Source organism: Calonectris borealis, chromosome 2 (genome assembly GCF_964195595.1).
Source record: "Calonectris borealis chromosome 2, bCalBor7.hap1.2, whole genome shotgun sequence".
Classification (NCBI taxonomy): Eukaryota; Metazoa; Chordata; class Aves; order Procellariiformes; family Procellariidae; genus Calonectris; species Calonectris borealis.
In genome coordinates this window covers 123,466,140-123,482,172 of record NC_134313.1, presented here as the reverse complement: position 1 = coordinate 123,482,172, position 16,033 = coordinate 123,466,140, and the positions used below count along the sequence as shown (strand labels likewise).

The window sequence follows — 16,033 nt, the reverse complement described above, 5'->3', positions numbered from 1 at the left end:
GCCTCTGCATTCAGAACTCCCAGCTTACCAGACCTAAAGGATTAGCGGTCTAAAGTTGGAAAGAAAGTGATAGACTGAGGAGCTTTGTAAAGGATGCTGAAGAATGAAATGACTTCAATAAGATCCTGAGCCAGTTTCAGCTTGCACTGAGACTAGCTCACTCATGAGGTTTTACTCAACCATGTTTACAGGATGTATGGGTGCAGACCCGTTACTAACAAATCACAGGCAGTTGTAATTGCTTTACAACGGTACACCTGAACCTCCTATGAAAAAATGGTGGAGAATGCAGTCTTCTCTCTTTATAGATAGTTACAAACATATTTTTCCACTGCAGTGCTCACAGGCAAAAGAACACGCTCCAATTATAGCTATGATTGGCTAAAATGTAGAGTAATGTTACGAAATCACCCTTGGTAATTCCAGTGACTAAATTACATACTGCAAAACTGACCTTTTGTTAAGTCCCAATTTTAAACCTGCTAAGGATTTCATTACATATACTTACTGATCTTGCATGAAGGCCTCATAAATCTTCCCTAAGATGATGACAAGATACACTGTAGTTTTTTTCTTATGCATTAAAGTAGTATGAGATAACCTTACTCCCTGCATTCCACACAGATTTAGCATGGTTCGTGTCAGAAAGTTGCTTTCATCTTAGAATGAAATATGTTCTAGAAACATAATTTCTTGTACACTATCTCAGATTAATATCTTTTAGAAATAGCTACTGTCCTTCTATATTCAAATCCAACAGGATATGTGAGTGGCTTACTTTGTAGCTTACTTTTCTTGGACTCCTTTATTTTAGAGAGAGCCAGTGTGCATTTTTCTTCACAGTTCAAGTCTTCACATTTTTAAATGGAATCCACTTTCAATAGCTTTGATGAAATACAGTGTATGCATATATATATGGGTTTAAGATGCGTGTAAAATGCATACATGTGTAGAAGCATTCATCCAGATTAGAGGTTGTCACTTACTTTCTTCCTCAGACAATGAAGACTAAATACTAAGCATAAAACCATAAATATAATATACTATAAATATATTAAATATAAGGCTATAAATACTAATATTTTCAAGAATTGAAATGGTAATAGGGGAGGAAAGGTGAGGATATCTGTATTTTATGAATTCCAGTGATCTTCATATGAATACACAGTCCTTTACTCAAGGTAGCATGATGCTTCACACTACCCTGTGCCAGCGAAAGCTCACTACTTCCACAAAGAAAGGGATTTCATTCCTCAAAAGCAAATTAGACACATACTTTTTATATTGTGTCCAACCTCTGTTTCTTGATTTAAAGCAAGATATCTTCAGCAATTTTCCTTTGTTTTCTGGCAAGTATGCTAAATATTACAAGGAAAAATAGTGTGGTCACTAAGCACTTTATCTCACTCTCGCATCTTCTCTCCACATGATATGCTGGTGTTACTGCTCTCTGTGTCACCTAATACAGTGAGAGCATCTAGAAGACATCACAGAACAATTGGTAGGAACTAATCAAGCATCCATGACAGGCAGGTTATGAGCAAGCTGCAGCACTTGATTAAACAAGACGTTTTCTGATCTGTCTCCTTTTCTTGCTTTCATCCAGATGGATATTATTTTAAAAGGTATCATTTAAGACAAAGAAGTGCTTTTTATATCTTGTAGATGCATGTGCGAGCGCTGCAAAATTTCTTTGCTGGCCTTCTTTCGTGCCGCAACCATCTTTTTATGTCTTCTTAGCCCTAAAACTCCTTTTAGGTGATGGGTTAACTTATCAGATAACTGAGTCTTATGCAAAAAAACAAATAAAGTTTAAATACATAACAAATATTAAGTAACATAGGCCAATGCAAAGCTCACGGAGCAGTTTCTTCCTTTTTTTTTAACCTCCTCTCATTTCCATTGTTACATTTTATTTTGCATACATTGTATGGTACGGATACTAAGTTCTTTACTTGCAGAGGGTTTGTCTGTCCAACCTCTGACCTGCTGCTGGCACTATATAGATGAGACAGCCTTTTAAAGTACCAGTCAATCAATACAAATCATTATGTAACAATGCCAGTGAGATAAAAGAATTAGCCTTGGACTCAAAAGAGGCAGCAAAGGGGGGGATAAAAAATGTGTTCTTTGCATAGAGTGCTAGGGCTTTTTTTTTCTGAGGTACGCAGAAGGTCAGAAATGTCCTGCATTTAGACTGGGAAACAAAGCTATATTCTAACACTATGTGCACCATATGTTATCACCTAATACTGACCATTGTTAACTGAGATGTTTTAAACAGATCAGGCACTGCATAGATGCCAATGTGTCTGTGTTCAGAAGCAGGCAAGCTAATTACATTTTAAAATATGATGGCCCAGACAAAATTCTGAGGTCTGTTTTGCTTCCCCACCTCAAGCCTACGCTCTCAGTGTGACTAAAATCTCAACTTCAAGCTGGCTTACAAGTTTACAGACACATCTAGATGCATACATGTAATTTCAGCTTCTTTTAACTCCATAAAAGCAATGTAAAAAGCTGTGTGAATGCATCAAGCAGCTGTAGGACTCATGCCCAATTACATTTCAAGCATATGACCTGCAGAGGCTGGGGCAGTCCAACAATCCAAGCACAACAACAAAGCAGGAATGCCCACTGAACCGAAAACAGAGGTCTTGCATTTAAGATGCGTGAACTCTGAATTCTTTTAATGTCTCTTTCCCTTGAATTGCTTGTCCTCTCTTCTTTTCCTCACTTCATTTCTTGGCATCTTAATTCTCATCCTGAACATATTCTGCTGACCATACATGAAGTAATAAGCCTGAGAAGGGCTGAAAGAGGCAGCTAGAAAATGTGAACAGGAAGAGCATTTTGAAACACCCATTTCAGTGTTTGGAAGGTAGCAGAAGGGTAAGGAAGAATAACAACCTGTGGATTTTAGACAGCAATGATCATCTGAAGTGGACCCTCAAATAAAGTGTTAGTCTGGGACTACTTGTTAGACTGTTTAGAGATTATTGTTCTGTTATCCTCATCTTTTACACAATCTGTGAATTGTGGCAGGTTCTAGAAAGACAGCATCAGTCACTGCAGATGTCACAAATACAAGACATACAGCAAAATCTGCTACCTGAATCTGGCCTCTGACTGCCGAGGATTAGTGATTGTTGCTAGAACACACCAGTATCTTACGCTGTGTTAAAACAGTGTCTTGCTGCATTCGCTGTCATGAAAGTGTGCTTCCTTCTATTATAGCAGTCCTCAGCTGCTGCCCTGGCCCTTTGGTGCTGGACATCGCTGGGCTGACTTGCAGCAGGCTACTGTTGCTATAGGCCTGGCGAAAGAACTGGCTCTACAGGAGGGAGTCTGTGATCACAGAGGTGCTCAGCCTGCTTTTGCAAGCCCTGCCCTTCTTAGCTGCCCAACCTGTGATGTTGCTGTAGCTGAAGATCTGGAATGAATCTAGAAAACACAGCTTTAGTTTTCAGAAATGCTAGTGATTTGGAGAAGTTGAAGTGCTGAATGTCCAACATGGTGTACTTTCAAAGGGACCTATTATTCAGGAAATTAATGTGTGGCACTTTCTAAGGTTTCTAAAGCTAAGCCTGATGGCTTGGAGTCTGTCAGGTTTCGAAACTCCTGGCTGCTTTCTTAAAAAAACACTTTAAACAATATTCAGGGGATACAATAAAAAATACAAGCACATTTTGCACACAGCAGAAATACATCAGTCTGTCCCAATGTGAGTGTTACCTGCACATTCTGGGTTGTCTTCATTGAAATTGATTGCAAAATCATGAGAGACCTGCAAATAAATGGAAAGAAGAGAAGAGGACTGTAGCCAGAAAAATTATCCCAAGAGGACTTGCAGTTAAACACCCTTTACATTCTTTCTGTGTTAAACCAGAGATCTTTCAAGCTTTCAGCCATTAAGTGTGAAATACAGTCCCAGCTGGAACTCCCTCCAGAAACAAAGTAAAAAAACTGGGATCAAACTTGTCAATAACAACAACAAAACCAAGAAAAAATAGCACGAAGAAAAAACACTGAAGTACATGAGAAATCACATAAATATGGTGTCAGGATTGGGCTATCAATGCCAGCTGCAGAAGAGAGATCTATTGCTGAGGAGATTTAAATGCCAGCTCTCCCTAGCTCAGCATCTCAGATTGCAGGAGAGAGAAAGCAGGTTGTGATACATCACTGACAGCACAAGCTCAGCCCCCTTCTGAATCCTGCATTCCCATGGGTGAACAGTTCCTCATTTGAAGGCCATGGGATTACTGGGAAAAGAATTTATTCTCCAAAGAGATCAAGGAAATCACCTAGACCCATTGTGAAATAATAATGTAAGGAATGTAACGATCCTAAGCTGGTTCAGAAATTAGATTAGGCTGGGGGGAAAACAATAAGAAAAAACTTGAAGACTTGGTTTTCCTCAAATTTAATGAATATCCCATTCTCTCTCTCAGTCTGTCTGTAATAAAATACCACAGAGCTATTTTCTAAGAGAAATGACTGCGAATACAAAAAAGTTGCTGATTTTCTAGTAAAACATTGTATTGTATCTTTAGCGGCTTGGGAAAATAATACAAGACTTCTGTATGCGCAAATAATGCAAGGCAAGGTAAGTCTCAGGTTCCAGGCTTCCTCTATCTGCCCGTCACTTAGAGATCTGCATCCACAGCACAAATCTGCTGGGACTAAAACTTTCTTCAGATGCTTTTTTCTGGTTTTGCTCTTTTAAGGTTTGTTCTTGCCTGCATTTTTTCCAGATTCCTTTTTGCTCCTTTCTTCGATCACTGAGAAGGCTTGACTCCTTTTAGTCTCTTCAGCTCTTCAGCTCAGTTTCTTAATTCTCCTATTGGTCTTCCGTTGTCTTGAATGAAGCCCAACTTTTGACTTGCAATGCACAACATATACATGTATACATTTTGGTTTGCAAAAAGTGTATATGGCTGAGAGCTAAGCAGGCGATTTGCATAATTCAAAGTTAAATGTAGGTATATCATCCCAGATGCATGAAGGCATTTATACAGCTAACTCTTAATTACACACCTTTGAGACTTCATAAATCTCTGTAGGACCTTCAGAAGTGCCAACAGTCCTAGTCATATGGAAAGCAACCTGTTTACCCCCTGTACAATGGAACCTGGATTATTTGCAGAAGGAGATTTGTTTGTTGGATGTCGCTGTTTTATTTGCCAGTTTAGATGACTTCACAGCACATCACAGAAATTGGTTCATGACTAATAGACCAATAGATCAAATATGTGATTACAGAGAAGCTTCTGTAAAAGCGAAGTGGTATAAGTTGGCTAATTACTGTCAAAGAGAGCTTCTCACAGAGAAATTGATTTTCCCCATCATACGCTGGCCTTGCTCACCACAGTGCTGCCTACCATTACTTATTAAGAGGTTAAATAAAGCAGGACTTCTACCATGATGGGAAAGGACTGAAGCAAAAAGTCACTGAAGAGTCTGCAGCCAGTTCAGCCTAGCCAGGAGTTTGCTATGTCTACATCAAGCATCAATTGCCTCTTGCAAAGGGTTTTACGTGGGCCATTCAGGCTACCCTGCTCAGCTATGGAAGATAATGCAGAAAGTCACGACGTATGTTCCTCGCTGAGCAGGCACAGAAGAGCAGGGCTGTCAGATACACTTCAGAGGTGCTCCAGAGCCCTTCTGTCTGGTTGCTCTGTACGTCTCTTGGCACACTTTGCCCAGCTGGTATCTGCCAGTCTCATGACCAGCTGCAGGCCAAGGGTAATTGCAGCTGTCAAGAATGGTTATGTGAGTTTTCACTCGCTGATGATTTTTTTGTTGTTCAAGAGCCTTTCTTCTTCCTTTAGGCTTTCTGTATTTTATACTAACTGCATCTCAAAAGCAAGAAGGATGGTGATGCATGTTTATGTATTGCAGGCTGATTCTTCTAACACTGTGCCTCTTCAGTGATTTTATTTATTTATTCCAAATGCATTTGAAATTATAGCAAAAGGAGTATCACAATTCTTTTCCAGAGCTATGAATACAGTATTTTAATCTCACATGCAAGCGTGGGCTGGATACTTTTGTCGCTATAGCTCTTTCAGGATCACACTGTACAATTTATCTGGTTCAGATTTATGGCACCCAGGCTTTTGTTTTCTATTTTTAAAGAAAAACGTAGACAACAGTTCAGGCCAATAAGGAAATCCCAAGTCTAGTAAGTGTGCACAATGATCCAAAAAATAATACTGTCTGAACAATGGCTGCTATTCTCCCAAAGCAAGTGGCCCTCATACATTGCCATCCTAATTCACCAAGAACAGCATTAAAATTTATCCTGAAGGCAGGACAGGAAATACAATGAATGCAGGCATATCTGGTTGTTTCCTATGCTCTCTGAACAATATATCACAATTTAAACAAGATTAAAGTATAATCTGAAGGAAAGAAGTTCTTTGAGCAGCTCAGTGATGGTTCACAAGCAGGAAATCATCACCCAAGGCAAACCAACAGCAGATATTTTTAAAGCAGAGTTTGTCCAAATGCTCGGAACTCATTCCCCACTCGGGTGAGTAAAACCAGCTGTGCTTCAACCTGTCCCTGTGCTGTCTCCCCTGTGGTGGCCAGAATTCAAGAGGGTCCAAACCAGCAGAGAGTTCAGGCACATGACGTTTTTCATTCATTCTGTGAATGCTGAATATGGATGCCTCAATTCTGAAAATTAGTAATCTTTTTTTTCCCCTCTCGGATTGTTGAATTCATTTAAATTAACCTCCCTGTCCCAAGCTCCAGCTTTCCAGAAACCTCTATGGTGATGATACTGGAACTACTTGACAAACAATCTGACAAATTCAGCCATGTTTAGGAATGCTTTCTTACTAATTTAAATAGAGATTGTCAAAAATCCATGAACAATAGATGCATACAAGCGTAAATGCCGAGATGCACAATGTTGAGCACTTATCTGTGAATAAATTGAACACTATTAAGCCACTGCCAGTCTGAAAATTAAAGATGGAATGCCTGCATATTTTGCAAAAGCTTAAGACATTAACAAATTTAAAGAACCATTGCTCGAAAGCTATTATTTTCAGAATGCTCATTAATCAAATAGTTTGGGAGCTGGACAGCTTGTGTCTCTGGCTAAGACCACATTATAGATACTTCTGCTTGGCAAAGCTTGGCCATTTATTTTCCTTTGTGCTTGATTTTTGAGCATGCTGCCCAGTTTCCACATCTAAATCCAAGTTGCATGGATAAGGTGACAAATTCTGTTTTTTCCCTTGGGCCATTACACATCCTTCTACTGGTTCTTTTTTTGTCAGGTTTGCATATATTTTTGCCCTCAAGCTCCTGAAAAGTGCAGGAACCACAAAGATCACAGCACTTTTCAAGTCCTTGCCTGTCCAGCAAACCAGACAGTGCAGGTTAGGGTCGTAAGGATGCTGTACTGCTTCTGTAACTGCAGTGAGGTTCTCTCCAGCAACTCTTCTCAGCATAAGCAGTGAATGAAGCTTTCATTAAAAATGCAGAAATAACCAGGACTGTCTTAAAGCAAACTGCAAGTTGTTTCCTACCTATTCAGGTGTCAGCCTGCAATTCTTTAGGAAAGAACACTTCATTATTGGCAATATGCTTGTCATGGGGCTGACACAGTTCTAACTTTCTCTTCATTTTAACAGTAACTTTTGTGCTGCTGTGTGGTTTTTCAGCTCCTTTGAGTTCTGCCTGCTAAGAAATTAGTGTGTGTGGTTCGACTTTCTTTCCTCCTCTTCACTGTGACCTTTTGCAGCAATGTCTGAGTCCATATTATCTGCCACCTCTTCACTTTGCATCAGACGTCTCAGATACTTCGCATTGCAAAAAAAAAAGTGATGGGTTGGAGACACTGCTGTGGAATAACTGGCATGTTCTGCAAGTTTTGTGTGATAGAAACTCAAGAGGGGAATATTGCTCTCAGAGGTTTACTTAGATCAAGGAGCAGGGTGATGTATTTGTCAGGCCTTGGGGAAAAAAATCATATTGCCGAATATTAGATGAAAGATCTCTAGACTGATGAGGAATGTTATATATAGCATGTCTTGCTTCCTTCACTCCCACAGATTCCTTATGCCACTAAGAAACTGGTGTTTTTCTGCTAACAGCTGAAGTGTTTCATTTGGAGCTGAAATGAGGGAAAAAAGTCAGCGTAACATAGCAGTGTGCTCTTGAAATGGAAATTCTGTAGAAAACATATGAAAACATGTTTTTAAAGGGGTTCAACCTCAAGAGATTCATGAAGAGCCTGCAGAGGTGGATACTGACATTGTTCTGAAGTGCTAGTGTAAAATGGGGGCGGGTATTTTTCCATGGGGAATAATAGTTGGCATAGCAAACATTGCTTTTCTTGTAGCATGTAAAAGGATGTGAGGAGGCTAGAGTCTCACTAAGCGGACAGGTGGATACTGCCCTCCAGCACCCATCCCAGGCTATTGGCAGGAGCTCAAGACAGTACGAAACCAAGGGACTGGTTTGACAACACCGCAAACGGACACCTTTCTCCCATGTGGTCTAGTGCGCCAAGGAGACCTTGGCAAAAAAATTTAGAGCTTTGAAGCAGTGGCTTTCAGCTGATCCTAAATAGCATTGTTAGCATTGATTCATGCTGAACAGTGAGTTACAGGCCTCATTTTTCTACAGCTTGTGACCGAGCATGACATAAATTAGACCTGAATCCACTCGATCCACTTACGTTGCCTACTGTTTTTACCAGGCTGCTTACCTTTGGCCTTCCCTCACTGTGTTACTGCCATGCATACGTTGGTCAGCTTTCACACAGACTTTTAGGGAAGCTATGTTGTTTAAGTTGTGTGGAGGCTCTCAATCGTTACTTAGAAACCCTTGTCAGTGGGAGTCATTTCTTCCACAGCCCTAGCAATTTGTTGTCTACTGGAAGAAATAAAAGAGCAGCTGCTGGTGTGCAGAGACCAATGTTCTATGAGCAGGTTAGATCATCTTATTAGGCCTGAAGGCTCGAAAGCAGACACTCTAAATTAAAATGAAAAGCTAATTTATCCACATGATGGGGTCAGAACTTAGAAGTTCTCATAATGATTTTGAAGATGTGAATTATTACAGTTATGACACTGCTGTCCTTTAATAAAACAAAAGATATGTATGACTTGTAATACCTTTGACTGAAAACATCAGAAGAGCATTTGAACAGCACGAAACCTGCAGTGTCGCTGTGGTGTCTAGTGTTACCATATTTTTGCGGCAGAAGATAAGTTAGGAGAGAGACAAGTTGGGAGCACTTTTTTCTACAATCTTTGTTACTTTTAATTATATGAGTTCCTTCTCTGTTTCCTCTGCATCTTGGCTATGTTCCACATCAAACACTAATAATTGTTGGCTTTAAATTAACTTTATGATACCAGTGTAGACTAAATTACTGAAGAATTTTCAGGTTTATTTGTCTTGACTTATTAATGCATCATGATGAGGCTGACTCTTCACTCTCTTAGAGGGTGTATCTTTCAATTTAGAAGTGCAGCCAAAGCCAAGGAGGGACTCGAAAGTGTTGATGCAGTTTATTTTAAGAAGACAGATACTTGTAGGGACTGTGTAGAGTATCACAGGGAGGGACTGAACAATAGCACAGATGACTGTTAATTCCTAATCCAGTTCCAGTTGGATGTGCCCATGATAGACACCAAGCTAATTATTTGTCCCCATCTGTTGCACAGAAGGGCTAGTCCCCCCGCAATGTGGTTCTTATCTTCTTCAAAGTTTTATTACATTGGTAAACTGATGTCATGTCATTTTGTCTTTGTCATTGTCTGTCACAATTTTCCATAGTGGAGATTAAAGATGTTGTTCTGGCCCTCACTTGCATCTCCATTTACTTTGCAACTTGTTTTGTTTACTCACACATATGTAATCCACAAGCAAGTAGTCCCATCCTCTTAAGTTTACCCTTACTCTTCCTGAACTTCTCAAAATCTGAAGGTCCTGATTCATCTATTTTTTTGCTTTGAGAGGTTAGTAACATACAGACTTTTCAGGGCAGGTCATGCTATTGGGCAAGACCCTTCATCCATGCATGGGGTACTAAGTTCAATGCAAGTCTCTAACTTTCTTAAGAGTACTTGTCAGGAAATTATCCAAACAACAGTTCTGCCAAAGCAGAAAATCAATTGGTGTTGGTGATTGTAGGAATATCTGCTTACAAAGTCCCCCTGAAATCATTTTCTGGCAAGACAAGTGTATTTCAGCTGACACCTGAGATCTGCTCCCACAGTCAGGTGAAGAGGCTGTTGCTGGGGTCTAACAAAACTGGTATGTTGCCAATATGCTCATTTGACCTGAGGCATCAATGCCACCAGCTGATTATTTTGTTTGGGAAAGAAGCAGTCTTGTGCTGTGAATTTTACTCTACTGCCATCACCAGCAAACCAGTGAAAAGACTTCAGCCAGCACACTAACATCTTCCTTCAAGCAGTCCTTAGATAAGGATGGCTCTCTGCAGCTGAAAGAACTGCAAGTTTTCCCCCATGCAATGATGGTCACCTCGCAGATGATGGAACAACTGGCCCCTGGCACACCACCAGGCTGGTACCTTTGTTTGGGACAATCACAATAGTACGTGGCATTGTCAGTGATGGCCAGTACTGGGCTTGAAAGAGCGATCGGGTTGCAATGTATAGTCCAACTCACCCAGTTAACACTGCTATACAGCCATGGGTAGGGAGGCACATATTCGTGGCGAAGGGATGGACATTTGAGAAGTAGCTACTGTGTTTCACTAATGTGTCTGGTGGTGGAGGCTGCTCATGTTTACTCTCCAAAACACTCCCCCTTACATAGCAGAGATGGTTGTCAGCTGGTGCAGTTGGAACAGATATACAACAGACACAGATGTTCTGTGTGCATTTACCACGTTAAAATCTGTATCAAAGTTCTGCAAGCTGTCTCTGATTTTGGAAGGCATTAACACTGGTGTTACTTTTCAGGAACAGAGCACTGCAAAACACCTTGTCAGGCACAGTCCTCTTTTTTGTAACTGCTTTTTAGCTTAGAAGGCAATGTTGTTAAGACATACATTGACTTACCTTAGACACCCGTTTGCAAGACATGTATCAAATTTGCTGTACATCACTACTGTTATTCTTATGCAGGTATCAAACCCTCAAGCCATGAGGAACACACTGGTACATTTTTTTCATCTGCTGATTCATGCTTTACAATGCTGAGTGACACACGATCCCTCTCTGCACAGAAATTCTCACCTGGCCAGTGTCCCTACTCCAGCCACAGGTGAGAGACACAACCCAGAGCAGGGGACGTGGGGATACTGGATGAAGTCTGCATGATCAGAAGTCTAATGCTGTTCTTTTCCAGATAGTATCTGAGTTGCAGAATCCCCAGCTAGTTTGTGGTTAGTTATTTGTGCAGAACTACTCTTTGCCCACACTCCCTCTGCATGTATGCAGGATTTGAACTTCTGCCTGTTTCTTCTTAGGTCTTTCTCTGTTGGATGCTCCTTCTTTTACTCCACTGTCTTCACTCCAGCCCTACCAGATTGCATATTTACACTCACAATTGCACTAACACTGTAGATGACTCTTATTTTGCTTTGTTTATAAATACCACTTCTCTCCAGCATGGATACATGCTCTTATATTTCTCTTCCTGGTATTGACGATGTTCACCACGACACAGAAATTTGCCACAAACCAAAACTCTTCTGAAGTCTTCATTTTCAGGAAGATGTTAAATCTCTTCATCATAGAGCATGGACACTAGGCCGCTCACTGAACCACATCTTCCAAAATTGGGTTCTGTCAAACCAGGGTTTGCAAAGCTTCAAAATATGCTTGCAAGTGTTGTTCAAAAAATCAGTTCTCTTCTTACTAGACTAGCATCCATTAACAAAGCTTTGCCAATACCATGGCATATTTTGGATGTAACACAACTATTTTAAGTCTAGCCTTGATTTCTGGTTTCAGTGAGGTATCACTGGGTGAGAAAGCCAGATGAAAGAAACCAAGCAGTAGGAGCTGCTTCCCGTAGCCCCTGCCCTGCACTGAACCATTTCTCCCTTATTTTGTGCCTCATAAACCAAGGAAGCTAGAAAATGTCATTTATGCACCTACTTTGTATTCTGGGGGTATCCTTGCTCCAAATCCAAAGGCTGGGAACATTTTGTCACTGGAAAAGAATAAAAAAAGAGAAGAGTTCCTACAGAGAAATGCATTTTGTTACAATAAACATTTATTCTTCTGTAAGCATTCATCAAAAATACAAAGCAGCACAACAGAAGTGGCTTTGAGGTCAAGAATGTTACGTGGCAAACTGGAAGGGTATCGGATTAGAGAAGGAGGGGTGTGTGCTAACCAGATGGGGGAGTGATATGGGAGATTTTTCAGGTGAACCCCTAGTACTTTTGGGAAGTTAAAATCATTTGGAGAATACTGAGGGATCAAGATATCTTGCACTTCTCCCACAAATGTAATAACAGGTCTGTATTACCCACTCTTTTGCACTACCTGGCTGCAGCATGAGGATGAGTTGTCTTAGCAGCTTGTAACAACATTTTTTCATATAAATACGGAAGTGCTCCCCCAGCTCAGAAAATGGTGTAGTGAAGGGATGACTCTGTAATTAAAAGTGTTTGCAAATTTGGGTTCTTACAGTTGTCTGGGCGCAAAAGAGACTTCCTAAAATATCCAAAAGGGGCAATTTCACGCCCCCAAACCTGCAAGTTCTGTAAAGCTTTCTACCTGCATCTTTAGTAGTTCCACTAAAACATGAGATTATTTTAATTAGGCATAGGTTGACTGATAACCTAGCAAATGCTGTGGCATAGTCAGTTTGCTTTCAAACACTACAGTGAGGTTGTTCTACGCCAGTTAGTTCTGCAGAGACAAAAATTCCTGATTCAGAGAACCTGGAAACTTCAAGGTTGTTAACACCCTTTCAGAAATGCAGTAATGTCTCACACAGCCCACGGGCTGTCAAGCTGCCTCTTCCCAGATGGCAAAGTGGAAAACAACAAGCTGTAAGGAATGTCTCGTCCCTGAGTCAGCAAAGCACTTGATCACACACTTGAGATTAACAATTCACCCAAACATATGCTTAACTCTAAATACATCCTGAAGCCCTGCTGAAGTCACTGAACTGTACTCCAGTGCTCTGATGAATCAAACACCTCAGAGGTTTATCCTATTCTGCTTACAGGGTTTCAGGGCCCTTGGAAAAGTTGCGTTCCTACTACCATTATTGGCACTTTCAAAAATTCCCAAGAGAGGCCAGCAGTTTCAATTTTCTTTGTGTAGTTCAAGGCATTGCCACTCCAAGTATCAACTGGATAATTCGCTTCCCAGACATATTCAAGAAGGGTAACAGCACCCATTAAAGCTGCTGGGCTATTCTGTCTGGCACAGGCTGTGACAGGCACCATGATATTTCTGATGCAAGCTAAAGAAAAATGGAAGAGTTTAAAAGAAAGCAGAAATAAGCCCCTCTCCCCTCCCCCCCCAAAGTTAGAGTAACCATGAGATACAGCAATATTCACCAGCTCATTGGGAAACAGTGATGACTGTCATCTGATGGTTTAGCTCTCACAATTGTTGTTCTGCTACAAAATGTAGTTGCCGCATAAATCTTGGGAGCACAATTTGTGTACCATATGTTGCAGTGTGTGACAATGGATCTTTGAAAGGAAGGCTAACATCATTTGCATGGTAACGAAACATTTTTTTCAAGAGATGTCAGAAACGAAGTAGCTGCTGACATTTGATGCTAACCACCTGCTGATAGCCATCTCTTTGATGAAACACTCCTGGAAGCGGGAAAGCCCTTATAAATAGCTGCAGAGAATTCAGGCGCACACTTAGAGGGCAAGAAATAAGAAGCCATTAGAAAAGAATTTGAGGGGAGAAAAAAATCTTGTTTTACATCAATGATTAAGCATGGTTGGATTAGAAAATCAAACCCTGTGGAGCTGCAAGTTAATTGATTTTGGGCAAGAGCAAACAAAGATTAAAAAAGAATTTTACTTAGGCAGAACATAAGTGTCTAAGTTCAATAAAGTAATCAAAAAAGCTGATGTTGGCAGCAATTACCCAACATGGGAGATGCCTAAACCCATACAGCGCCTGCATTTGTACTGCAATGTTTCTCAAGTGTAAACAAGTGTAGGCACTCTCGTATCTGCAGCTCCATCTTCTGTTCTGCAGCAATTCAGAGACAGCACTAAGTGATACCTCCAGCAACCTGGATTCTCCTTCTGGTGGCGAGACTCCCACATTCCCAGTCACACAGTGGCACAGCCCCCACTGTTATTCTGCACCCAGAATACCTTACCACCACGGTCAGGACACCTGCCTTGATGTCTGAATCTCCCATATCTCCTTTTTGAGCAAGTGCTAGTTACTGTTATAATTGGCTTGTGAAAGAGTAAAGCGTGATCACGTACAACCTCAAGATGGGATTCCATATGGCCACTTTGTAGACGGGAAGTGCATGAACTCTAGAGGGGAGCGGTATCTTGGGGTCTACTCCTGTACTTAGTACTTTCTCTTGCCTCACTCAGAATAGCTCCACACTCTCTTTAGGAAGCTCCTCATTTTCCAGAATTTAGGTACATACCTCTGGTATTCTGATTCAAGCTGCTGGGACCAAGGAATTAACTTTCATATGCTCTCGGAACTTGATCTTTAAGGTAAGAAGGAATCTTTTGATTATCACTCATGACATCCCTTGCATAAAAAATATAATCCTGCCACACCTCAAAATTTGTGGCTGGCAGCTTTCAGAATAAAGTAAAATTTTAATGTAAGCAATACTTTTCCTCCTATCACACAAACCAAGGTGTTTAGCTAATATAAAGGTCTCGCTCTTCAGTAAGTATGCAGTTTAATGGCTTAGTGATATTTTACAAAGTAACCCTCTCTAGTCTTCCCATCCAGCCCTCACTTCGTCACATGAGAAAAAACCCAGCAGCTGAACCTGCTGCCCTTATTCTGCTTATCCTGCACTACTGAGACACAGCAGGGAAAAAGTGACCCAGAAGGGCAGCCAAGGACTCTCTCACTTCCAGGACAATCCCGTATGGTATAGAGGCGTGACAGAGCTGCTCTGCCAGACCCAGGGCTATCATGGCAGCTTGCAGCAGAAAACAGAGCAGCTTCCCAGCTTCTGGAAGCTATGTCAAGGGTTACGCCATCCAGGGACTGAAACTACAGTCAGAAAATGAAAAGAAGGTTTCCTCCTGCCTCAAGGATGAATTGCACACATCAGAGACTCCAGCTCTGTTTCCTAACCTGGCATTTCAGTAGGAAAGGGATCTGCTCTCAATGACTTTTCTTTTCGTCCTTTGTAATTTAAACTCACTCAAAAAAAGAAAAGTGAGAACCAGTTTTCTTTTCCTGTGTGTCGCTTGCTCAGGCATTCGGTCTTCATTTATACCAGGAAATAGGCTTGGGACCCTGGCTGAAACACTGGGACGTGACTATAGACGTGGTCTGTTAGCACTCTCCCTGGCATAGGGCTGGCTCCTGCCAACCAGCAGCCCCCAGAGACTTCCCAGGGACAGTGCTGGGGACAGCTGTGCTTGAGACTGCTCCCAAATGGCAGTTTGGGCATCACCAGTTTGTGCTGGGAGGAAGAAAGGTGAGATACAAGGACATGGACAGTGTCATGTCCTTGGCCTCAGGCCCCACCAGGATCTTTGACCTGTTTTGTTTAAAGCTAGCCAGGGAGTCCTTGGCACATGCAAGGAAACTGCCTGTACTCTCCTGCTGGAGACAGATTGCCAAAGGGACAGGAAAGAAACTCAGAAGTGGAAAACGAGCCGGTTCTATAAATCCTGAAATTTACAAAATCAAGTAAGAAAAAGAGGATCATGGCTTGGCAGAATCTTTACAAAATTACTCTATAATGTCTACTTCCCATTTTATATTGTTCTTTGTTTTACATAGGTTCCCTTGAAAATTAAAACTTGGCATAATTCTCAAAAAGCTGAAGTACTTGACTTGAAGATCAAAAAAGCAGAAGCATTGGACTTTGACTTTTATACGTG

General features: G+C 41.1%; 1 protein-coding gene across 2 annotated transcripts in view; it reads right to left on the bottom strand.

Annotated features, from left to right (window-relative positions):
• Window positions 1-16,033, bottom strand: part of CPNE4 (copine 4) — a 257,286-nt gene that overhangs the window by 10,453 nt on the left and 230,800 nt on the right. For both annotated transcript variants that reach the window (XM_075143282.1, XM_075143281.1), the window contains exons 12-13: window positions 12,105-12,159; window positions 3,736-3,787 (exon numbers count right to left, since the gene is read on the bottom strand). In XM_075143282.1, the coding sequence (XP_074999383.1) occupies window positions 3,736-3,787; window positions 12,105-12,159 (107 nt within the window). The remainder of the gene's footprint in view (window positions 1-3,735; window positions 3,788-12,104; window positions 12,160-16,033) is intronic.